A 26274-nucleotide genomic window follows, 5' to 3' on the forward strand; every position below is an offset into this window, starting at 1 on the left:
AAGTGTATAAGTCCTACTCTGGAAAATAATCACCAACGCATCCATGATTTCTCTAGCCACCTCTATCACTACCCTGGGATGTAGACCATCAGATCCCGGGGACTTATCAACCTTCAGACCTAACAGTCTCCCCAACACTAATTCCTGGCAAATATAAATTCCCTTCAGTTCAGGTCCTTCAGTCACTATTACCACAGGGAGATTGCTTGTGTCTTCCCCAGTGAACACAGATCTGAAGTACCAATTCAATTCTTCTGCCATTTCTTTGTTCCCCGTAATATATTCCCCTGTTTCTGTCTTCAAGGGCCCAATTTTAGTCTTAACCGTTTTTTTGCCTTTCACATACCTAAAAAAACTTTTACTATCCTCCTTTATATTTTTGGCCAGTTTACCTTCATACCTCATTTTTTTCTCTGCGTATTTCCTTCTTAGTAATCCTCTGTTGTTCTTTAAAAGCTTCCCAGTCCTCCGTTTTCCCACTTATCTTTGCTATGTTATACTTTTTCTCTTTTAACTTCATGTGTTTCTTAACTTCCCTCGTCAGCCACGGCCACCCATGCCTCCTCCTCGGATCTTTTTTCCTTTTTGGAATGAACTGATCCTGCAACTTCTGCATTATACACAGAAATATCCGCCATTGTTCCTCCACTGTCATTCCTGCTAAGGTATTGAACCATTGAACTTTGGCCAGCTCCTCCCTCATAGCTCCATAGTTCCCTTTTTTCAACAGAAATATTGTCACTTCCAATTGTACCCGCTCCCTCTCAAATTGCAGATTGAAGCTTATTTTATTGTGGTCACTACTTCCTAATGGCTCCTTCACTTTGAGGTCCCTGATCAATTCTGGTTCGTTGCACAATACCAGATCCAGAATTGCCTTCTCCCTGGTCGGCTCCAGCATCAGCTGTTCTAAGAATTAATCTCTGAGGCACTCCACAAAGTGTCTTTCTTGAGGTCCAATACCATCCTGATTCTCCCAGTCTACCTGCATGTTGAAATCCTCCATAACAACTGTAGTAACATCTTTGCGATAGGCCAATTTCAGCTCCTGATTTAACTTACATCCGACATCCAGACTACTGTTTGGGGGCTTGTAGATAACTCCCAAGAGGGTCTTTTTACCCTTAGTATTTCTCAACTCTATCCACACTGACTCTACATCCCCTGATTCTAGGTCCCCCTGCGCAAGGGATGAATATCATCCCTTACCAACATGGCCACCCCACCACCTCTGCCCATCAGTCTGTCCTTACGATAGTACGTGTAGCCTTGAATATTCATTTCCCAGGCCCTGTCCACTTGAAGCCACGTCTCAGTTGTCCCCACAATATTGTATCTGCCAATTTCCAAAAGAGCCTCAAGCTCATCCATCTTATTTCTAATGCTTCGTGCATTCATGTATAGTATTTTTAATTTGTTACTGCCCTCACCCTTCCCACCAACTCCTATTTCACTCAACCTTACAGCATGATCCCTTTCTGAGTTTTCTGCCTCATTGATACAGTTATCTTTCTTGACTTCCCTTGTTCTAACTTTCCCTTCAAAATCCTTCTTACACATCCAGTTTCCTTCTTTTTCTTCACCAAACACTCAATTTCTTTAGTCATCCAGTATTCCCTACACTTACCAGCCTTTCATTTCACCTTACCAGGAATATTCTTTCTCTGGATCCTCGTTATCTCATTCTTGAAGACTTCCCATTTTCCATCCGTCCTTTTACCTACGAACATTTGCCCCCAATCTGCTTTTGAAAGTTCTTGCCGAATACCATCAAAATTGGTCTTTCTTCAATTTAGAACTTCAACTTTTATATCTGGTCTATCCTTTTCCATCACTATTTCCACCACTAAATCTAATAGAATTATGGTCGCTGCCCCAAAGTGCTCCCCCACTGACACCTCAGTCACCTGCTCTCCCTTATTTCCCAAGAGTAGGTCAAGTTTTGCACCTTCTCTAGTAGGTACATTCACATACTGAGTCAGAAAATTTTCTTGTACACACTTAACAAATTCCTCTCTATCTAAACCCTTTATACTATGGCAGTCCCAGTCTATGTTTGGAAAGTTAAAATCCCCTACCATAACTGCCCTATTATTCTTACAGGTAACTGAGATCTCCTTACAAGTTTGTTTCTCAATTTCCCTCTGACTATTGGGGGGTCTATAATACAATTCTAATAAGGTGATCATACCTTTCTTATTTCTCAGTTCCACCCAAATGACTTCCAGGAATATTTCCAGGAATATTTTCCCTCAGCACAGCTGTAATGCTATCCCTTATCAAAAATGCCACTCCCCCTCCTCTCTTGCCTTCCTTTCTATCCTTCCTGTAGCATTTGTATCCTGGAACATAAGGCTTCCAGGCCTAAAATCAAATGAATTGGTCAGTCAACGACTCCATTTACTAAAATAGTATCATCTGAATTAAAAATAAGAAAACTGATGTTGAATCAGGAGCGGAAGAGTAAATGTGATGACCAAAAGTTTGTTTTTAAATCAGAATTGGGAAATGATAGGATCGGAAGAGATCAAGAACTTTGGAGGCTGAGTTTTAAAAGTTAGGACAGAAGTGGCTGAAGGTGCTGGAACTAATGATGGAGCCAATAAAATGGAGATGCTTGAGAATGCCGAGTAGGGGATGAAGATATAGGAGCAGATCGTACAGGGAATTGATCCTTTGGTTGGATTTATTGCCAAAAGCAATATTGAGAGACTAAGAACCAAATCAGTCAAGGCAGGAGAATTGGAAGAATGTAAGCCAACATAGTTACAGTATTCATTTTTTGACAGATTGGTGCCACTGTTTAAGAAGGGCGCTAAAGACAAGCCAGGGGACTATAGACTGGTGAGCCTGACCTCATTGTTGGGCAGGTTGTTGGAGGGAATCCTGAGGGACAGGATGTACATGTATTTGGAAAGGCAAGGACTGATTCGGGATAGTCAACATGGCTTTGTGTGTGGGAAATCATGTCTCACAAACTTGACTGAGTTTTTTGAAGAAGTAACAAAGAGGATTGATGAGGGCAGAGCAGCAGATGTGATCTATATGGACTTCAGTAAGGCGTTCGACATGGTTCCCCATGAGAGACTGATTAGCACGGTTAGATCGCATGGAATACAGGGAGAACTAGCCATTTGGATATAGAACTGGCTCAAAGGTAGAAGACAGAGGGTGGTGATGGAGGGTTGTTTATCAGACTGGAGGCCTGTGACCAGTGGAGTGCCACAAGGATCGGTGCTGGCCCCTTTACTTTTTGTCATTTACATAAATGATTTGGATGCGAGCATAAGAGGTATAGTTAGTAAGTTTGCAGATGACACCAAAATTGGAGGTGTAGTGAACAGCGAAGAGGGTTACCTCAGATTACAACAAGATCTGAACCAGATGGGCTAATGGGCTGAGAAGTGGCAGATGGAGTTTAATTCAGATAAATGTGAAATGCTGCATTTTGGGAAAGCAAATCTTAGCAGGACTTGTAACTTAATGGTAAGGTCCTAGGGAGTGTTGCTGAACAAAGAGTCAAGGTTCATAGCTCCTTGAAAGTGGAGTCGCAGGTAGATAGGATAGTGAAGAAGGTGTTTGGTATGCATTCCTTTATTGGTCAGAATATTGAGTGCAGGAGTTGGGAGGTCATTTGCGGCTGTACAGGACATTGGTGAGGCCACTATTGGAATATTCATGCAATTCTGGTCTCCTTCCTATCGGAAAGATGTTGTGAAACTTGAAAGGGTTCAGAAAAGACTTACAAGGATGTTGCCAGGGTTGGAGGATCTGAGCTACAGGGAGAGGCTGAACAGGCTGGGGCTGTTTTCCCTGGAGCGTCGGAGACTGAGGGGTGACCTTATAGGGGGATAGATGAGGGGCATAGATAGGATAAATAGATAAAGTCTTTTCCCTGGGATCGGGGATTCCAGAACTAGGGGGCATAGGTTTAGGGTGAGAGGGGAAAGATATAAAAGAGACCTAAGAGGCAACTTTTTCATGCAGTGGGTGGTACGTGTATGGAATGAGCTGCCAGAGGATGTGGTGGAGGCTGGTACAATTGCAACATTTAAGAGGCATTTGGATGGGTATATGAATAGGAGGGGTTTGGAGGGATATGGGCCGGGTGCTGGCAGGTGGGACTAGATTGGGTTGGGATATCTGGTCGGCATGGACGGGTTGGACCGAAGGGTCTATTTCGATACTGTACATCTCTGTGACTCTGACTATAGAAGGCTGGGAATTACGGATTTTGCACTTTTCATGATCCCCGGTCATCACAAAATACAGTTTAATTGAATACATTTATGAAATCATCACGTCCTCAGTACTACACAGGAATGCTTACCTATCAAGATTATTTATTCTAAATAACTGAAACATAGCAATCCATTTGCACATAGCATGATCACACAGACATCAACATTGTTTTATGACAATGACCCACTCTAATCTAAGTCCTACTCTAGGACATGAGCAGAAGAAACAAGCCTAAAACCCCAACATGGGAATGAAAGGAGTTGGTGCACTGTATTGAGGCTTTAAACAGGAGCCCTTTCTGTTTGCTCTGGCAGATGTAAGTGATCTCATGCTGCCACTTCAAAGGAGCTATACTCTGGCTAATATTAGTCTTTTAATCACAAATCATACTATATGAAGTTTATCACAATGCTGTTTCTGGGAGCTTGGCATGCACAAATTTGCTGCTTAGTTTGCGATATTTAGAATTCTAAATTGGCTATAAAGTTCTTTGACATGTCCAGTGGTAATGAAATATAAATGCTAAGTATTTTTAAGTGATAATGGTTAAAGTCCTTCATCAGCAATGCGGGGGGGGGGGGGGGGGGGGGTGGGGTTGCTGAGAGATAAATAGGAGGTACCTGGGAAGATGATAGGTAGATGTAGGTGGGGGGGTAATTCTGGTCAGTTGGTGGGGAGGGTGGAGCAGATAGGCCACTTTTCTCCCCTTTCTGTGCCCAGTTTGTCCCTCAAAGAATGTTAGGTTTTTATATGATCTCTTTTCATTCTTTGAAAAAGAAACTCTTGCAAATAAAGGCCCAGTCTCTTCAATGCTATTGCTGAGGCTGTCTCAACATCCTGGGGATTAATCTGGTGAACTGCCACTAATTCATCTATGGCAAACTGTCATCTTTCAGACGGGACCAATTACTCCTGCTGTGGTCTCACTAAGGTTCTATACAATTGAAGCAAGGTACCTTGATCCCTGTGTTCAAATTCTCTTGCTTTAGAGATGAACATACCATTTTTAAAATACACTGCTGGCTGCATCAGCATATAATGCCCATCCCCAATTGCCTTTTAAATGAATGGGTTGGTTGGGCTTTTCATGGGCAGTTAAAAGTCAACCAAATTGCTGTGGGACTGGATAGGCCAGGCTGGGTAAGGGTGGCAGATTCTCTTCTCAAGCTGTATGAGGTTAGTATGAGAAACTAATGTTGAGGTAGATGAGCAGTATTAAGCTAGAATGTTGAAGCAGACTCAAGGCTTGCTCCTGCTCTTATAATTTTGTACCTTCCTCCATGGTCATCTGTAATATTTATCATTCCAGCATGGGTCTTTGATGCTTTAACCATTATTATTAAAAACAAACTGGCTTCTTGGTTGCTGCTGTGCCTGTAATGTTAGCTTTCGGTGACTTATGAACAAGGACATCCAGGTGCCTTTGGATCTCAAGCGCTTCTCAATCCCCAAAGACAGGCAAGGAAGCGGAAAACCGTTTTAGAGAGGCGGAGTTCCAGAGATGCTGCTGCTGTTGTGGTTCTGTTCGCCGAGCTAGGAATTTGTGTTGCAGACGTTTCGTCCCCTGTCTAGGTGACATCCTCAGTGCTTGGGAGCCTCCTGTGAAGCGCTTCTGTGATCTTTCCTCTGGCATTTGTAGTGGTTTGAATCTGCCATTTCTGGTTGTCAGTTTCAGCTGTCCGCAGTGGCCGGTATATTGGGTCCAGGTCGATGTGCTTATTGATTGAATCTGTGGATGAGTGTCATGCCTCTAGGAATTCCTTGGCTGTTCTCTGTTTGGCTTGTCCTATAATAGTCGTGTTGTCCCAGTTGAATTCATGTTGCTTGTCATCTGCATGTGTGGCTACTAAGGATAGCTGGTCATGTCGTTTCGTGGCTAGTTGGCATTCATGGATGCGGATCATTAGCTGTCTTCCTGTTTGTCCTACGTAGTGTTTTGTGCAGTCCTTGCATGGAATGAGGACATGCCGCAACCCAAAGGACTAGCCACACTACCATACATCAGGAACATTTCCGAACTGACAGCCAGACTACTGCGACCACTAGGACTCATAACAGCACACTAACCAACAGCCACTCTCAAACAACAACTCACCAGAACACGGCACGGTGGCACAGTGGTTAGCACTGTTGCCTCACAGCGCCAGAGATCCGGGTTCAATTCCCGCCTCAGGCGACTGACTGTGTGGAGTTTGCACATTCTCCCCGTGTCTGCGTCGGTTTCCTCCGTACAGTCCAAAGATGTGCAGGTCAGGTGAACCGTCAGCCATGCTAAATTGTCCATAATTATAGATTAGACTTACAGTGTGGAAACAGGCCCTTCGGCCCAACAAGTCCACACCGACCCGCCGAAGCGCAACCCACCCATACCCCTACATTTACCCCTTACCTAACACTACGGGCAATTTAGCTTGGCCAATTCACCTGACCCGCACATCTTTGGACTGTGGGAGGAAACCGGAGCACCCGGAGGAAACCCACGCAGACACGGGGAGAATGTGCAAACTCCACACAGTCAGTTAGGTGATGGGGTAAATGTAGGGGAATGGGTCTGGGTGGGTGCGCCTCGGCGGGTCAGTGTGGACTTGTTGGGCCGAAGGGCCTGTTTCCACACTGTAAGTAATCTAATCTAATCTAATCTAACAAAGGACCCGATACTCAGCATGAACAAAACCAACGTAGTGCACAAAATCCCATGCAAGGACTGCACAAAACACTACACAGGACATCAGGAAGAAAGCTAATGATCCGCATCCATGAATGCCAACTAGTCACGAAACGACACAACCAGCTACCCTCAATAGCCACACACGCAGATGACAAGCAACATGAATTCGACTGGGACAACACTACTATTATAGGACAAGCCAAACAGAGAACAGCCAGGGAATTCCTAGAGGCATGGCACTCATCCACAGATTCAATCAATAAGCACATCAACCTGGACCCAATATACCGACCGCTGCAGTGGACAGCTGGAACTGACAACCGGAAGCGGCAGATTCAAACCACTGTAAATGCCGGAGGAAAGATCACAGAAATGCTTCACAGGAGGCTCCCAAGCACTGAGGATGTCACCTAGACAGGGGACGAAACGTCTGCAACACAAATTCCCAGCTCGGCGAACAGAACCACAACAACGAGCACCCGAGCTACAAATCTTCTCACAAACTTTGAACGCTGCTGCTGTCTGCGAGTGGGAGAGACACGGGGAGGCCAAGGGGCTGAATGGCCTCCTGTCAATGGGGGGCGGACAGTCACCATGGAAACGAGGCCTAGTAGGGCAGGCACACCGACTCACCAGCCGCCTCGAGCTTGCAGTAACCCTTGACCCAGCCGCCGCAGCACAACCCGTGGCCCGAGCATCATCGACGCAGAACGAACACGAGCCTCGGGCCCACTCTCGCTGCCAGGCCCAGGCTCGGGCCTCCAGACACCACCAAAACAAAGGGAGGGATGGAGATATTAATAACTAGATTCTCATTCTTCCTATGAAACCACGGCATAAATTAACATATCCACATATGTAATCGATTTCATGCTTCACGACCATCCAACTTTATAAAGACACAATTATTTCTGTGTTTTATACGAATGTATATGAACCCCCCCCCCAAACATCACTTGGTATCATCCTCCCGTCGACTGTTCCATTCATTTCTTTAAGGGGCGCAATTACAAGTTTAAATGAGAATGTTGCAGTTTTCTATTATAATTATGTTGTATTTATAATAGGTTTAGATTTATTATGTTTAGTTCGCTGAAAGTGCATGATGATTTTAGAGAGGATTGATTCCCCTGGAGGTGGTGGTTGTGCTTTGTTCTTCCCCCCCCCCCGCCGCCATTGCGGTTGGTTTCCCCCCATTACGTGTGACGCAGGCGGCGGTTGGGAGCGGGATGGCGGCGCTGCAGCGCTGTGTGCCTGTGGTCCGGGCCGGAGTCAGGCTCCGGCGGCTGGTGCCACACTCGGCGCTGCATTCCTTCGGGGTGACGGCCGGTAAAGACCCTGACCACAGCCCGAATCGAGGGCCGGGCTGGCAGTGTTACGGCGCGGTGTGCCTGCAGCGGGCGGCCGTCCTGTCGCGGGAAATGAACCCGACGGAGAGCGCGTTCGCGCAGCTGCTGGGACAGGCGAGTGCGCGCATTGCCACTGGGCGGGAGCGCGCCTGCTGATTGTCAGAGGGAACAGAGCAGTGAGCAAGTCGAACCTGCTTTACTGTACAGTCAGATCATGGTTAATAGAGGTACACACAATGAGTGGTAATCAGATTCTGTATTAGAGTGGTGCTGGGAGAGCACAGCGGGTCAGGCAGCATCCGAGCAGCAGGAAAATCGATATTTCGGGCAAAAGCCCTTCATCAGGAATACAGGCAGAGAGCCTGCAGGGTGGAGAGATAAATGAGAGGAGGGTGAGGGTGGGGAGAAAGTAGCATAGCTTCAGGGCAGAGGAAGTGACCTGGGATTGCAGTGGGAGATTCTTGTAGAGAGAGGAAAACTTATTCAAGCAGGCATCCTTGCAAGAGGATTCACTGTAGGGTTTCATTTATCTCCCCACCCTGCAGGCACTCTGCCTCTATTCCTGATGAAGGACTTTTGCCTAAAACGTCGATTTTCCTGCTCCTTGGATGGTGCCTGAACTGCTGTGCTTTTCCACCACCACACTAATCTAGAATCATGGTTAATAGAGTCTGTAGTGTCTGTTATTTAATTGTGGATTTCTTGTACCCTTTTAATCATTCAAAGTCAGCTTTTACTCAGAGTGACTCATAGATAGCACACAACTCTGAGTTGGGAGGTTTTGAGTTCAGTTCAGCAGTGCTAAGGGAGTGCTATATGGTCAAAGGTGCTATACCTGTGATGAGACATTAAATATCACATGACACTATTGCAAAGAATTCCTGTTGACGCAAAGCACCACATCCAATTAATGCCTCATCAGTCTGTTCTTGATCATCAGTAAAGTGATAGAAGGGTTCATCAATAATACTATGAAGCAGCAATCATTTAGCAATAGCCTGCTTAATGATCCAGAGGCCACCAGATCCTGACCTCATTACAGCTTTGGTTCAAACATGGACAATAGAGCTGAACTCCAGAAGGGAGCTGAGAGTGACTTTGATATGCAGGCCACGTTTGACCTGAACTTGGCATCAGAGAGCCCAAGCAAAACTTTGTTATTTGGAATTGAGGAGGGTGGGGGATTCTTCACTAATTGGAGTCATATGTAGCTCAAAGGAAGATAGTTGTGGTTGTTGAAAGTCAATCATCTTAGCCCCAGGACACCCCGGTAGGAATTCCTAAAGATAGTACCCTAGGTACACTCATCTTCAACTGTTTCATCAGTTGGTTGGCTGATAGGAAACAAAGAGTAGTGATAAACGGCTCCATTTTGGAATGGCAGGCAGTGACCAGTGGGGTACTGCAGAGATCAGTGCTGGGACCACAGCTTTTTACAATATATGTTAATGATATAGAAGATAATGTTATTACTAATACTAGCAAATTCGCTGATGGTACAAAGCTGGGTGAAATGTGAGAGGATGTTAGGAGATTACAGGGTGACCTGGACAGGTTAGGTGAGTGGTCAGATGCAGTTTAATGTGGATAAATGTATGGTTATCCACTTTGGCAAGAACAGGAAGGCAGATTACTACCTAAATGGAATCAATTTAGGTAAAGGGGCAGTACAAAGAAATCTGGGTATTCTTGTGCACCAGTCAATGAAGGTAAGCATGCAGGTACAGCAGGTAGTGAAGAAGGCTAATAGCATGCTGGCCTTCATAACAAGAGGGATTGAGTATAGAAGCAAAGAGGTTCTTCTGCAGCTGTACAGGGCCCTGGTGAGACCACACCTAGAGTACTGTGAGCAGTTCTGGTCTCCAAATTTGAGGGAAGACATTCTGGTTATTGAGGGAGTGCAGCGTAGGTTCATGAGGTCAATTCCTCAATTGGTGGGACTACCTTATGCTAATAGACTGGAGTGACTGGGCTCGTATACCCTTGAGTTTAAAAGATTGAGAGGGGATCTGATTGAGGCATATAAGATCATTGAAGGATTGGACACTCTGGAGGCAGGCAACATGTTTCCGCTGATGGGTGAGTGCTGAACCAGAGGGCATAGCTTAAAAATACGGGGTAGACCATTTGGGACAGAGATGAGGAGAAACTTCTTCACCCAGAGAGTGGTGGCTGTGTGGAATGCTCTGCCCCAGAGGGCAGTGGAGGCCCAGTCTCTGGATTCATTTAAGAAAGAGTTGGATAGAGCTCTCAAGGATAGTGGAATCAAGGGTTATGGAGATAAGGCAGGAACAGGATACTGATTAAGGATGATCAGCCATGATCATATTGAATGGTGGTGCAGGCTCGAAGGGCAGAAGGGCCTACTCCTGCACCTATTGTCTCTTGTCTATCAGAAGTGAGGATGTTTGTTGGTAACGTAATATTCAGGACAATTAATAATTCCTCAGATAGTGAAGCAGTCTATGCCTGAATGTGGCAACATTTGGACAATACCCAGACATTGGGTGGTAAATAACAATCATGCCATAAAGTATTAGGTAATGTTCGTCTGCAACAAGATGGATTCTAACTACTTCCCTTTGACATTAATGGAATTATCATTGCTGAAAACCCGTGCTATCAATATCCTGGACATTACCATTGACCAGAAATTGAACTGGACCAACTACATAAATAAAATTTTAGGTACTATTTGCTTTCTTAAGTGTTTGCTGCACTTGCTTACTTTTAGTAACTGGTATAAAAAAAGTACCCAGGTCTCAATGTATGTCAGCAATTCCTGGTGTATCACCATTTAAATATTCTGTCTTTCTCTTTTTTTCTACCACAGTGGATAAGTTCAAGCATCCCATGTTGCAGTGCATCTGCCTGCTCACTCAACTTCTTTAAGCCATATGCACTCTCATTGTACGACCAGATTCTACCCCAACTCCATTTGCAAGTTTGCTGGCGACCCCACTGTTGTAGTTTGTCTCATCTTTGTTTGAGATCCAGAGTACAGGAAAGAGATTGCTTAGTGGCATGGCGTAAAGAAAGCACTCAATCTCTCCATCAACGTAGGCAAAATGAAGCAGCTGGTCACTGACCTCAGGTAGTGGTTGGAGGCTATGCCCCTGTCCACATAAATGGTGCTGAGGTGGAGATGGTTAAAAGCGTTAAGTTCCTCGGAGTGATTAGATTAGATTACTTACAGTGTGGAAACAGGCCCTTTGGCCCAACAAGTCCACACCGACCCGCCGAAGCGCAACCCACCCATACCCCTACATTTACCCCTTACCTAACACTACGGGCAATTTAGCATGGCCAATTCACCTGACCCACACATCTTTGTGACTGTGGGAGGAAACCGGAGCATCCGGAGGAAACCCACGCAGACACGGGGAGAACGTGCAAACTCCACACAGGCAGCCGCCTGAGTCGGGAATTGAACCCGGGTCTGATCACCAGCAGTCTGTCCTGGTCCACCCACGTTGATGTAACAACCAAGAAAGTATAAGATATCTCTGCTTCCTCAGGAGGCTAAGGAAATTCAGCATATCCAGAAGGATGCTTACCAACTTCCATAGATGTACCATAGAAAGCATCCACCTGGATGCATCACACCATAGTATGGCAATTGCTGTTCCCAAAACCACAAGAAATTAGAGTCGTGAACACAGCCCAGTGCATCACGCAGATCGGCCTTCCATCCGTAGACTCCCATTTTTACATCATGTTCCTTGGAAAAGCAACCAACATAATCAAAGACCCCTTCCACCCTGGATATAGTCTCTTTCACCCTCTTCCGTTGAGCAAAAGAAATAAAAGTTTGATTACTTGTATGAATAGATTCAAGAACAGCTTCTTTCTATTATTAGACTTTTGAACACTCTGGTTAAATGTTAATGTTGATCTCTCTCTCTCTGCACCTTCTTTGTGGCTGTAACACTGTATTCTGCACTCTTCTACCCTGATGCACTTTATGTAGAGTCAGAGATGTACAGTATGGAAACAGACCCTTCGGTCCAACCTGTCCATGCTGACCAGATATCCCAACCCAATCTAGTCACACCTGCCAGCACATGGCCCATATCCTTCCAAAACCTTCCTATTCACATACCCATCCAAATGCCTCTTAAATGTTGCAATTGTACCAGCCTCCACCACATCCTCTGGCCGCTCATTCCATACATGAACCACCCTCTGCATGAAAAAGTTGCCTCTTAGGTCTCTTTTATATCTTTCCCCTCTCACCCTAAGCCTATGCCCTCTAGTTCTGGACTCCCCAACCCCAGGGAAAAGACTTTGTCTATTTATGCTATTCATTCCCCTCATAATTTTGTAAACCTCTATAAGGTCATCCCTCAGCCTCCGACGCTCCAGGGAAAATAGCCCCAGCCTGTTTGGAGTTTAATTCCGATAAATGCGAGGTGCTGCATTTTGGGAAAGCAAATCTTAGCAAGACTTATACACCTTAATGGTAAGGTCCTAGGGAGTGTTGCTGAACAGAGAGATCTTGGAGTGCAGGTTCATAGCTCGTTGAAGGTGCAGTCGCAGGTAGATAGGATAGTGAAGAAAGCGTTTGGTATGCTTTCCTTTATTGGTATTGAGTACAGGAGTTGGGAGGCTGTACAGGACATTGGTTAGGCCACTGTTGGAATATTGCATGCATTTCTGGTCTCCTTCCTATCGGAAAGATATTGTGAAACTTGAAAAGGCTGAGAAAAGATTTACAAGGATGTTGCCAGGTTGGAGGATTTGAGCTAATCTGCCTGTATAACACACAAAACAGCACTTTTCACTGTCGTACATCTAACGACAATCAATCAATTAATCAAAACTGCCTTGAATGGTTGTTATATCTCACTGTTCTCAATCCCAGCTAATTCTTTGTTGTCAGCAAACTTGGAAATATATCATTTTATTCCCTCATTCAAATTATTGATTGTATATAAAGAATAGCTGAGGCCACAGGTGTGGTTATTGTGTTATCACACAAGTCACTGCTTTTCACTTGGTGGGGGGAGAAAAGAGACTCCATGTTTCCTGTCTATTTACGAATTCCCAATCCATGTCAATATATTGGCATGTGCATTCATGTGCATTGATTTTGTATCTGAACCTGCATGCCCATTGTTCCCTCTAAGCTGCGTGGTTAGTCTGTGCACATCTGGAGGCTCACTGATGATGTTACTTAGTATGGTGACGAAATGTTTGAAAACGAGCCTTCCAGGTGAGTGAGCAAACCTATATTCTGTGCACACCTCTCCAGCATGTAGACCCATTGCATTCTGCGTCTGGCAATGACTGCCATGCACAGATTTTGGAGGCTTGAGCAGCTGGAGGAAAAATTAGAGCAACTGTAGTGTGGGAGACCTAAGTGCAGATTTCTGAAAATCCAAATACACCCCATCCACTGATATTCCCTGATCTAAAGAAGCAGTATACATTTTTCTTCTAATTCTGAGCAATATTTGTGTTCAGCAGTGTGATTTTGTGATGCAATGTACTTTGACTGTCAGGTTTCAGGCTTGTCTGTACCGTTGTTTGATCTTTGCAGATAGGTTGGCATTTAATTTCAAGAGGACTGGAATATAAAAGCAGGGATACACTTCTAAGGTTTTATAAAGCTCTGGTCAGACCATATTTCGAGCAATTTTGGACACCATATTTTACGAAGGATGTACTGGCCCTAGAGCGGGTCCAGAGGAGGTTCACAACAATGATCCTGGGAATGAAAGGCCTAACATGGGAACATTTGCGGACTCTAGGTCTATACTTGATGGAATTTAGAAGATGAGGGGGGATCTAATTGAAGCTTACAGAATACTGAATAGCCTGGCCAGAGTGGACATTGGGAAGATGTTTCCATTGATAGCCGAGAGTAGGAGCTGAGGACACAGCCTTCAAGTAAAGGAAAGACTGTTTAGAATGGAGATAAGAAGAAACTTCTTCAGCCAGAGAGTGGTGGATCTATGGAATTCATTGCCGTAGAAGGCTGTGGAGACCAGGTCATTGAATATTTTTAAGACCAAGGTAGATAGATTAGGTTCTTGATTGTCAAGGGTATCAAAGGTTATGGGGAGAAAGCAGGGAAAATGGGGTTGAGAAATTTACGAGCCATGATTGAATGGCCGAGCAGACTTGATGGGCCGAATGACCTAATTTCTGCTCCATTGGATTATGGTCTTATTGGTTCGCCTTAGTGACCTGGGTCAGATTGGGGGTTGGTGGGTGATAATGGAGAAGTCGTCCAACATTACTATATGTCATGCAATGATTACTAGTGGGCACTGTCAAACTTGGCTGTGATAGCTTTCTCAGCCAAATATCTTTCTGACATTGGGTGTGTAGATGCAGAGTTGAAGCAAAGTTGCTTCCATTGAGTCGGTCTCATCAAAATGGAGAAAAAGGTGAGTTTTTTCATATGACTGCCTGCATATACTTATGTAATTTAATCAGTGTGAATGTGGAATCCGAACTGCTGAAACCGTATAAATCTTAACCGTTAAATTAGAGATCATCGCGATAAAGCCAGTGATATTATGTTAATTGTTTTTGCATTCATGTGTAATAGTGCATTCTGAATCATTCTATTGGTTTCACAGTTTTGTTCTGCTTGTGAAACATTTGGCCTGGAGGCTATTCCTCTCAGAGCCTAATGGATAGTTCAAACCCTATAGGGTTCCTGAAATCTAAATGGTCTCCTACGTTTTGCAGGTAGAATTGGAGAAAAGTGTATACTCTGATCATGAGCTCCGAGTCTTTGAAGATGAAGAAAAACTTCGTTGGAGACAGGCAGATGATTATGATTCGGAAGAAGAAGAGGATGTTGGCCAAGATCTTGTGACTGCTCAAGATCTGGAAGATATGTGGGAACAGAAGTTCCGACAGTTTAGAGCTGCTGAGAGAATACAAGGTTTGGGTCCTTTAATGTTACAACTTTAGTGAACCATGTATGTTGTAGAGTGCTCAGTTTTTTTTGCTCCTTTTTTTTTGCTAGAAATGCAGTATTTTACATCCAAAGTTTTTTTTATTGGAAATGAATTCCATTTGAATCAAATTCTTCACAATTTCAATTCAGTGATTATTATGTGATCACAATTTCCTCATTGCAGCTCATTTTTCCAGAGTCTTAAAACAATAAAGCTTCTTACTTCCCTCAATCTTGCTTTCCTCCATGCAGTTTTGACTTTTCCAACTCAAGATTGATGTCATTTAACCACTTTTTTCATTTACCTTGGTGCCTATTTCTGTCAACCTTAGTAGTTGGGCAGAATTGTGAGAAATGATTGAAGACATCCAGCAAGTTGGGGTATGTTTTTGGTATTTACAGTATTTTGTTTTTAAATGTTAGTGGACTTGAGTGTTGTTGTTACTGTTAGCAGGTAAATATCTTCATTTAACTGAAATGGTCTGTGTATTCATATGTATTTGTAAATAGTTCTCTTCACAAAGAATTACCATTTTAACAGGCCATTTTGACATTACTGGATGAAGTGTTATGCTCTAAATGTCGACTCCTGCTCCTCAGATGCTGTCTTTTCCAGCACCACATTTTTTGACACTGAGGCCATTTTGTACTGTCTAACTCATTTGTCCTAATTTAGCCGTGAGACTTTCATTCTCTTATAATTACAAGCTTAATCCATCTAATTTTGCTGGACAACGTTGGTGTGGTACAGGGTGCTCCTAACTGTAGTTAGACCTTGAACCTTTGCCTCGGTATTTCTATAATTTAAAAAAAGTGTTGTCAGACAGCCTGGTTGCATTGGAGAATGCAATTTAAAGAGACTGGTGTTCAATAGAATGTGACTTCTGATGTTTGTAATATAGTTACATGTTGTTGAGCATTGCAAACTTTAGATTGCAATGTTGTTGACTTTCTTCATTAATTTCCTGCTGGAATGCACTCTTGAATTTGAGGAACATCAAGCTTTGAGAACTTGTATTTATCTCACAGCTCTATTTCTGATACTTAGACATGTCAAAAAAGTATCTTCTAAAAGGTTTCGTGTTTGCAACCCGTCTCTGCTATCATTCTGATGTTTGTTGCTGAACATATTCACTAGAAATATACAGTTCATTATTATGGATTTGTAATCTCAGTAAACAAACTGTAATCATCAGTTAGACTTTTAAAACTGCCTCTGACAATCTCAATATACTTTTAATTTTATTCTCTCCTTCAAACATTGTGAATTACTCCATTGGAGCAAGGCAAGTGCTGTCATTCATTATAGAGAACACATGGTGGTAGGGACATTTGAAGGAGTCCAATATTATGCACAATTCGAAAGTGACCTTTCTAATAATAATTGCAAATCTCATATGCCTGTTACATCTGTAAACAGTAACACTTTTCCTTCATAATTTTATCTCCTTTAAATGTTTGCTGTCTATTTTGTGCAATAACGATAAAGATATATCAGTCTGCATGATGAAAATTGGACTATTCATTATCCATTTGTGACAAACTTAACATAAATCTATCTTTTGGTAATGGGGATTACTGCAGAGGAGACACTGCTGAATTATGTCCGGCAACAGTATTGGCTGGCCAATTATTCAAGATGCGCTTCTTTACCTTTATCTTAGAAGCTGACAAGAAGAATGACAGATCTACATTGAACAGGCAACTGGATAAGAAACTGATATTACTGGTAAAAGAAAAAGTGGGAGATGAAGAGATTTGGTTGCTGCCACAGAGTGAATGGAAGCCGGGGGAAACCATGAGGCAGACTGCAGAACGTGCCCTGTCTACAGTATCTGGTAGCAGTGTTTGATAGCTTTTTTACATATAATAGTCTGTAGAATTAGAAACATTTGATAGTATAGCACTGAAGGAGTTTATCCAGCCCATTGTGCCTGTTATGATACAGGGTAAACCTTCCAGCTTAATTTAAAACCAGCAACATAGAAACGATTTATCCCATGCGGTAATCTGTAAAACTTCAAGTGGCCGCAAACTGTTTAAAGTAAAAATTAACAACTTTATTTCTTAAAGTATAACAGAAATAATTAATTAACAACAATGTACAAGTCCTTACTCTAAGCTATCTTTTACCTTCCCTTCTGTAATACTAGTCTGATAAAGCTCCCAATTAAGATTTACAAAACAACACTTCTTATCTCAAAACCAGACAGCTTTCAGTTCTTCTATTTGAATCTTCCTGTGTCTTTTCTTCTCAGGGATTTCTGCTTCACAGGTTACTAATCCAAAAGGTACCTTTTAAGAGAGCTATTATTCATGCAGTCTGTTTACATGCTGGATCTTTGCAGTTCTCCTCCTCCCAACTGTTCAATTTTCACCAGTCTTATACTCCAAAGCATTGGATTGTGTCATTGACTTTTTAGATTGTCAATATAGTCAATTCAAAATCGATTGGAATTTGGTATTTTCCAGGGTGTAATTTAAACTGGCCTAATTCAAATTTTTTTTTGTCATTTCCGGGCAACTAGCTACCCCAGTAGCTGGAGCATGTTACATTGAGGACTGAAGGGCCTGTACTGCACTGTAATGTTCTATATTCTAACGTCACCTCTGCTTTTGCAAATTCAATTTTATTTATCACCAGTTTTGCTGCTTGTAGTTGTTCAAAGAGCTCTGCCAACTGTTCCATGTGATCTTTCCAGGACTTAGTAAAGATCACTATATTGTCCACATAGACTGCACAGTTTGTTAACCCGGCTACAATTCTGTTCATGAGTCTTTGGAAGGTGGCAGGTGCGTTCGTCATTCTAAAGGGCTTCACTTTAAACTGATATAGCTCATTTGCAGTTACAAATGCAGAAATTTCTTTCACTGTCTCTGATAAAGTTACCTGCCAGTAACCACGCACTAAGTTCAACTTGGTGATGTAACTGGCTTGTCTGACTTTCTCGATATAGTCCTCCGATCTACGAATTGGATATGAGTCCAGTTTTGTAACGTCATTGACCTTCCGATAATCCACGCAGAATCGTTGAGTCCCGTCTGGTTTGGGAACTATGATCGGCAAACTCCACTTACTCTGGATTAGTTCAATGACATCCTCATCGAGCTTGGCCTCCATCTCCTTCTGGACCTGTATGGCTTTGAGAGGATTAAGCTGATGGGGGTGATCTTTTATTGGGGAAGTATACCCTACATCTGGTTCATGTATAATAGCATTAGTCCTCCCATATGATTCTTACATATGCCCTTGTACTTATTGACAAATTTTTCAACTTTGTTCTATGCTCCTGACCTACCCCACTCCTCAAGGACTTCTTCATTTTTAAATCTATTTTGAGCCACATCAAAATCCACATTATCTGGATTTGATTCCTCACTCTGCGGGGCAGTGACTAATACTTGTTTCTCCAGCTCTTTCTCTCTGGTATAATACGGTTTCAACATGTTCACATGACATAATCAATACCCCTTTTTTTTTGATCCAGCATCTTTACTAAATAGTTCACCTGACTCAACTTTTTATCAATTTGATAAGGATCACTAAACCTGGCTCTGAAGGGATCTCCTATCACTGGTAACAGTACTAACATGTTATTCCCTTGGGAGAATGTCTGAGTCTCAGAGCTTTTATCTGCCACCTGCTTCATTCTAAACTGTGCCCTCCTTAGATGCTGTTTAGCTAACTCACCTACTCAGTTTAATCTCTCCCTCACTTCCAATACATAATCTAAATGTGAGATCTCCGACTTTTGGTCCTGTCAGTTTTTCTTTAATTAATTTCAAAGGGCCTCTCACCTCATGACCGAATAGTAAATTAAAGGGAGTAAACTGAATAGATGCATTTGGGGCATCTCTAATGGCAAACAATACAAATGGGATACCTTTATCACAATCATTTGGGTAATCCTGGCAGTATGTTCTCAACATGGCCTTCAAGGTCTGATGCTACCTTTTTAAAGCTCCCTGGGATTCAGGATGATACTCATTGGATTTAAAATGCTGTATACTTAAGCTATCCACAACCACCTTAAACAGCCTAGCAGTAAAATTTGACCCTTGGTCTGACTGAATCTCTCTGGGTAGCCCACTATCATGTGAAGAAAGCTACTAACTCATCTACTACCCTTTTTGCCTTGATACCCTGTAATGGAGTTGACTTCAGACATCTGGTAGGCACATCCTTTATGGTTAACACATACTTGTTCCCACTTTTAGTTCTTGGGAGGGGACCGACATAATCAATTATAACCCACGTGAAAGTTTCTTCATGTGCGGTAATTGGCACCAAAGTTGCTGGTTTTATTACTGCCTGTGACTTACCTACCATTTGGCATGTGTGACACGTACGGCAAAAGTTAACTACATCCCTGTGCATATCAGGCCAATAAATATGTTTTTGTACATTAGCCTGAGTCTTTCTTACCCCTAGGTGACCTCCTACAGGTAGTTCACGAGCTACCCGTAACACCACCTGTATGTATGCTATCAACAACACAATCTGGTGCACTTCAGCCCATTTCTTCTCTGCACTAACCTGCCGTGGTCTCCATTTCCATTTTGGGATTCTGTTTTTCAGATAATAACCCTCCAGAATATTCTCTGCCTCCTTTTCAGAGTATGCATCCACATATGTATCTTTTATTGTCTTGTCTTGCTGTTGCAAGTCTCTTAGCCTTTCAGGACTAAACACTTCTGTCTGACCCTCTGCATGTTCAGGTTTTTCCTGCACCATTACATCAAACAGGGTATCTGCTAACTGAACCTCAACTCCTTCATCTTTCTGTTTACTTTTTGCTTCGTGCTGTGGACTTATGATAGTGGGATCTGGTTACCACACAGTCTGGGAAAATACCAGGTTATTTCTGTTTAACTCCTCAGTTTCTTGGTGTTCCTTGGGCTTCTCACAACAAGGGGTGTCACTCCCACCTTGGATCCTGCCAGATCATTCCTGAGAACAAACTGAATTCCTGGAACTGAAACTCTGTCAATTACTCCTACTGTAACTTCCCCAGTCTTAAGTTGACACTCCAACCTGATTTTACATTGGGGAACGATGAATTTCTTTCCATCTATACCACAAATTACCACATTCTCAGATAGGGTGGCTCAGTGGTTAGCACTGCTGCCTTACAGTGCCAGGGGCCTGGGTTCGATTCCTGTCTCAGGTAACTGTCTGTGAGGAGTTTGCACATACTCCCCGTGTCTGTGTGGATTTCGGTGCTCCAGTTTTCTCCCACCATCCATAGGTGTGCAGGCAGGTGAATTGGCCATGCTAAATTGCCCATAGTATTAGGTGCATTAGTCAGGTGTATATTATAGTGCAGGGGAATGAGTCTGGGTGGGTTGCTCTTCGGAGAGTCGGTGTGGACTTGTTGGGCCGAAGGGCCTGTTTCCATACTGTAGGGAATCTAATCTTGAAAAAAATCAGAAAAGTGCATATTTGCTCATCCTTCACTATCAGTGACTGGGTAGATCCTGTATCTGAAAATGTGTTGCTGGAAAAGCGCAGCAGGTCAGGCAGCATCCAAGGAACAGGAAATTCGACGTTTCGGGCATAAGCCCTTCATCTGCAGACCTCACTTTCTCCTCGTAGATCCTGTATCTCTCAAAATTATAACTTGTTCTTCTCCCCAGTTCTTTGAGTAAACTTTACCCACAAAGGCAAATTCTTTTGTAGAGATCAAGTACTAACTCCAAACTCAGCCCCTGCTCAGGCTGTGCACCATCCTGCAGCTCCCTGGCTCCTCCTTTACTACCTTCACTAATGCCACTGACTTAGCTTCTTTTACCACATCTTTTCCCACAGCGCCTTTCGTTAATGACCAGCACTGTGTCTTTACATATCCCACCTTCTGGCAGTGAAAACACCTTTTCCCAGTGGCCTTCTGAAACCACTGGCACTGTAATTTTGTGTGTCCTACTCCATTAGAATCAAAACATCTGAGGCCTTTCACCTCCTTTCCACCCTCTTGGGCTTCTTAAACATGTGGTAAATTCTTACCAGTGCTCTCTACTCTTGGTTTAATAGTGTAGGAGCTCCCCTTCTCCCAACTTCTATCCCTCACAGGACAAAATTCTGGCTGAAAGCTTGCCTTATGCACCAATGTGTACTCATCTGCTAATTCTGCTGCCCTTCTAACTTCCTGAACTTTCTGTTCCTCCACGTGAATTCTTACCATCTTTGGAAGTGGGTTTTTAAACTCCTCCTGCAGAATAATCTCTCTTAGAGCCTCAAAAGTTCTATCTATTTTCAAAGCACACATTCATCGATCAAAATGACTATGTTTAATTCTTTTGTACTCAACATAGGTATGACCTGGTTCCTCCTTTGTGTTTCTGAACTGCTGTCTATATGCTTCTGGTACCTATTCATAAGTACTTAAAATAGTCTCTTCATAACCTCTTGACAATTCATTGGACAATGTAGCAAATACCTCACCAGCTTTGTCTACCAGTTTAGTCTGAACTAGCATTACCCATAAATCCTTGGATCACTCCATCTGCTTAGCAGTTTTTCAATTGAAATAAAGATAGCTTCAACATCTTTCTCATCAAAGTGCGGCAGAGTTTTGACATATTTGTATATATCACTCCCCTCTCTTTTAACATCCATGCTGTTAACTTGACTTTGCTGATTAAGTCACAACTTCTCAAGTTCAAATTCTCTCTTTTTGTTTCTCCCCTTCTTCTCTCACTCTTTCATCAGCTAAAAACCTCTCTCTCTCCCTCCTCTCCCTCCCTCCTTTTTCTCTCTCTCTCTCTCTCTCTCTCTCTCTTTCTTTCTTTCTTTCTTTCTCTCGCTCTCTCTCTCTCTCTCCCCCGTTATCGTCTAACTCCATTTTCCTCAATCGCAATTTATGTTTTTCTACCTCTACTGCGTTTATCTGTTTCTCAGATACAATGAAGTGTTTATAATTTCAGCTTTACTTTTCTCCTTGGTTAAACCCAAATCTAACTTATTTGCTAATTCTAAAAGTATGGCCTTTTTCTTTTCGTCTAAACTTTCTTGGCAATTTTGAGAATCATCTTCAAATCCCAGAACCCCTTTAGCAATTTTAAGACCCATTTCTCTCTCTTTCAGTTTAATCAGCCACAAATCCTTGAAATTAAGCAAATTGTCTCACCTACGTTATATTTAAAGATCTAGGACACTAATCTGCAAGTATTTAAATCTGGGATTTTTCGTACTCCAAATCTATTCAAATCTGTCTAAGCCAGTTCAAATCACGGACCTGAGCCCCCAAACTGTTACGACACTGGGTAAACCCTCCAGCTTAATTTAAAACCAGCAACACAGAAAAGATTTATCCCGTGCAGTAATCTGTAAAAATTCGACTCACCAAGAACTATTTAAACTAAATATTAACAACTTTATTTCTTAAAGTATAACAGAGAATAATTAACTAACAACTATGTACAAGTCCTTACTCTAACCCATCTTTTACCTTCCCTTCTATAATACTAGTCCAATAAAACTCCCAATATAGATTTACAGAACAACACTTTGTATCTCAAAGGCAGCTTTTGGTCCTTCTATTTGGATCTTTGTGTCTTTTTTTCGGGATTTCTGCTTCACAGGTTACTAATCCAAAAGGTACCTTTTAAGAGAGCTATTTTTCATGCAGTCTGTTTAAATGCTGGGGCTTGACTGTTCTCCTCCCAACTGTTCAATTTTCCCTGGTCTTATACCCCAAAGCTTCGGATAGTGTCATTGGCTTTTAAAATTGTCAATATAGTCAATTCAAACTTGATTGGAATTTGGTGTTTCTCGGGGTATAATTTAAACTGATTGGCCTAATTTGATTTTTTTTTGTCGTTTCCAGACAACTAGCTACTCCAGTAGCTGGAGCACATGTTACATTGTGTCTTATTGAGAACGCTTGCTGTTGTCACTGCTAGCTTTTAACTCTCTCAAAAGGTATAGTTCACCCATATCTTCATAACAATGCCCATGCCAGCTTTTTGGTGGAGCCATCTAATTCGTTCCACTCAACTGCTTCTTTCATCAATGTCTTGTACTTCATTTTGCCCTCTGACATTTATCTATTTTTCTGTACAATGTAATGATTTCATCTGCTTCTACCATCCTCTTGAACATTCCATGTTACAACAACTTGCTGTTTTTATGTATTCTTTAATTGTCATGTAGCCTCTCCTCCTTTTTGCTAATCCTTAATCATGCCTTTGTTTTATACAGTCAAGGGATATGGTCATTGTTGGCCTGAGCAGCATTTATTGTCCATCCCTAATTGTCCCTGAGAAGGTGGTGGTGAGCTGCTGCCTTAAACTTACAATCCTTAGAGTATAGGTGCATCCACAGTGCTATCTATTCGCAACATTTTCATGTTTGCTTTCAATGACAATACTTGTAGTCACCATTTTAAAAAATATCATTTTCTAATTTATTTTGTTCCCCATCTTTTGAATTTTATAGGAAATGAATTACACGCTGTTTTTCTGGGCAATGCTCCGGCTGGCTTCTATAAATACAAGTATCCTAAGGACTTGCGAAATTCCAGCATTGTGGGGGCCAAAGTGTTTTTCTTTAAAGCTTTGCTGATGAATGGAGATCTCAAGACCAGAAGGAAGGGTGACTATGTATGGGTAACTAAGAGTGAACTGAAAGACTATCTCAAACCAAAATACTTGCAGCAAGTTAATCGCTTCACCTTTGACACCTCAACAATGTATGAATAAAAGTTTATTTTGTTATAATGGAATCATTGTAAAAATTAAATTATGTGATGGATTTAACATTTCTCTTATGTTTCTCAAATTATGTTTTGCATAGTTCCTGAGTCAGCTGACTTATTTTAATTAAGATCAAATATTTGACTGGGAATACGTCACTTTCAAGTTCTGGTTTGCACTTAGTCGATTGCTGATGAATTGGCCTTAGTGCTATTAGTTTGGAAGGGAGGAATCCGCTTGCATCCAACTACTTATCAGTTATGTTGTGACCTCTGCTGGAAAGTATGTCTTTGGGAATCAGATTGAGGACATGATTAAACTTGGTGTTTAGCTGTTGGAGGAGGGTTTTCTGCTGCCTTTCAAATTGTACCCCCATTTGGGAAGGGCAGAAGATAAATGGAAGTGAGTGGGGCCAGTGAGTGTGGCTGGAGAAATTGCAAGTCCATTGTTCCCTCCGAACAAAGCTCTCATCATTAAACCTCTCAGGGAGAAGCTGTACTCAAAATATCCTCGTCCGTTCCCAGCAACCAATTAGTCCCCCCATGAACAAAACCCTGAGTCTTGAAACTTGATTCAAGCTGAGATTGATTTTAAGGCATATAAATTTATTTTAAATGTAATATTACTGGTTAACCCATTAATCACAAAGTTTCCACTTAAAAAATTCCTTTGTCAGAGGTTGCAGATTGGATTTACTCAGTTCTGCAGCTCCAGATTCTATGTTCTATTGCTAATCTCCTTCGTTTTTGTAAAAAGCATTCTTTGTGGATTCATTATCAGTGCCGATGCCAATAAGCCTTGAGACCTTTGTGAACCAAAGTATAAATTTCCCTGCCCGATCTGTGCATCAATTTACCAAGATCTCTGGATTGCGGTTGAATTGAAATGTTTTCGCTTTTTGGAATAAATGCCACAAGAACCTCCACTTCACAAGTATGTACTCCATCAGACAGAAATTCTAACTACCAACCAATCAATGAATTTACTTATTGTTAAACTAGTAAGCAAATTGTATTTAGTGTAAATAATTAACTGTAAATAGAATCTTTTCTTAGCTTCGCTATCTGAAAATTAGGAAGCAACACCTAGAACATTCCATATAAACTTGATCTTTCAAATATGAATATCTGGTTAGTACATGATTAAATGCATCCAGAGAGCCAAGAACTTTTGCTGATTATAGACAAGATATAGTGAAAGGAAGAAGTTTTAAAAGTGGTTCTGTCAGTTATTTGGTAGTTATACAAGATATTTGAATTAAGTGGAATGGCTTGATTCATATTTGAGTACCACAAAAGATCCATTAGACAGTACCTTGTCCACAATGAATGGTAACAATCAAATCAAAGAAAGCAGTGTTCCTGAACTGACACCTGTTTCTGCCTATTCTGAGTATAGTCAATGTGCCATCCAACCTCCAGAATCAATTAACAGCCCGTGTGCATTCTGACTAGTAAGAATACTTTAATAGAAGTATTATAGATATTAAAACATCAGTCTTGGTGCACTGATATTCCTCTCCTGATGCTTCAGGATCTTTGAATGTTTCTCTCGCCATTGCACTTTTTGCTTTCATTGAGTTCTTCAGTCATCTAAGTAGCACTATTGACTGGATGTTTGTCACCACACCTATCGTTACCAGTCTTTTACAGTCAGTGCTGCCAGGCTCTGATACCTTCTGTTCAAATGTTAGTTGAACATCTCACTCTCAGTACTGGCACACTCTGGAGTTCTGTTGTGGTCCATGTCTCCTACCTTTTTATACCACTTTGTTAGTTGGCTCAATATTTAAGAGCATTATCCGATCAGAAATGAGAAGTTAGGGAATGTATCAAAAGTGTGGAGAACAGCTTTTAAAAACTACCATTTAAAAGTTATTAAATGCTAATGAATGAAAAGCAGTTCTGTAGGAGTAGTTAGGAGAAACTAATTGAAAGAAAACAGAAGGGAAACCATTCAATTATCCACAAAATTTTCTAAGTTCTTTTTACAGTTTCCTCGATAATGTTCCAAACAAAATAAAATGTCAAAACAACATTTTGCAACACTGAAAGAGATCTTCTCTTTCTTAGTCCCTTCACTGAAGTTAGAGTTGTAGAGTTAGAGTTATACAGCATGGAAAGACTTGTCCAAGCCGACCAGATATCCTAAACTGATCCAGTCCCATTTACCAGCACATTCCCCACAACCTTCTTATTCCTGTTCATATACCCATCCAAATGTCTTTTAACTGTTGTAATTGTAACAGCCGGCGTCACTTCCTCTGGCAGTTCTTTCCGTACATGCACCACCCTCTGGGTGAAGAAGTTGCCCTGCAGATCCCTTTTAAATTTTTCCCCCCTCAACCTTAAACCTTTGCTTTCTAGTTTTAGATTCCCATACCCTGAGAAAAAGACCTTGGCCAT

General features: G+C 42.1%; 2 protein-coding genes across 4 annotated transcripts in view; one reads left to right on the forward strand and one right to left on the reverse strand.

The window, feature by feature from the left end:
• The window catches only part of mrps11 (mitochondrial ribosomal protein S11), a 30769-nt gene extending 22980 nt beyond the window's left edge, over window positions 1-7789 (reverse strand). The window contains exon 1 of one of the 3 annotated variants that reach the window (XM_060853065.1): window positions 7544-7789. In XM_060853065.1, the coding sequence (XP_060709048.1) occupies window positions 7544-7611 (68 nt within the window). In that variant the 5' untranslated portion in view covers window positions 7612-7789. The remainder of the gene's footprint in view (window positions 1-7543) is intronic. The other 2 variants (XM_060853064.1, XM_060853066.1) reach the window with 2 other exon arrangements.
• A 333-nt stretch (window positions 7790-8122) lies between these two features.
• Window positions 8123-23932, forward strand: mrpl46 (mitochondrial ribosomal protein L46). Its single transcript, XM_060853067.1, has 4 exons — window positions 8123-8373; window positions 14962-15160; window positions 16840-17013; window positions 23613-23932. Exons 1-4 carry the CDS (start codon window positions 8140-8142, stop codon window positions 23873-23875), a joined length of 870 nt encoding a protein of 289 aa, XP_060709050.1. The 5' UTR covers window positions 8123-8139; the 3' UTR covers window positions 23876-23932.
• The last annotated feature ends 2342 nt before the right edge of the window (window positions 23933-26274 follow it).

This window comes from Hemiscyllium ocellatum, chromosome 39 (assembly GCF_020745735.1).
Source record: "Hemiscyllium ocellatum isolate sHemOce1 chromosome 39, sHemOce1.pat.X.cur, whole genome shotgun sequence".
NCBI lineage: Eukaryota > Metazoa > Chordata > Chondrichthyes > Orectolobiformes > Hemiscylliidae > Hemiscyllium > Hemiscyllium ocellatum.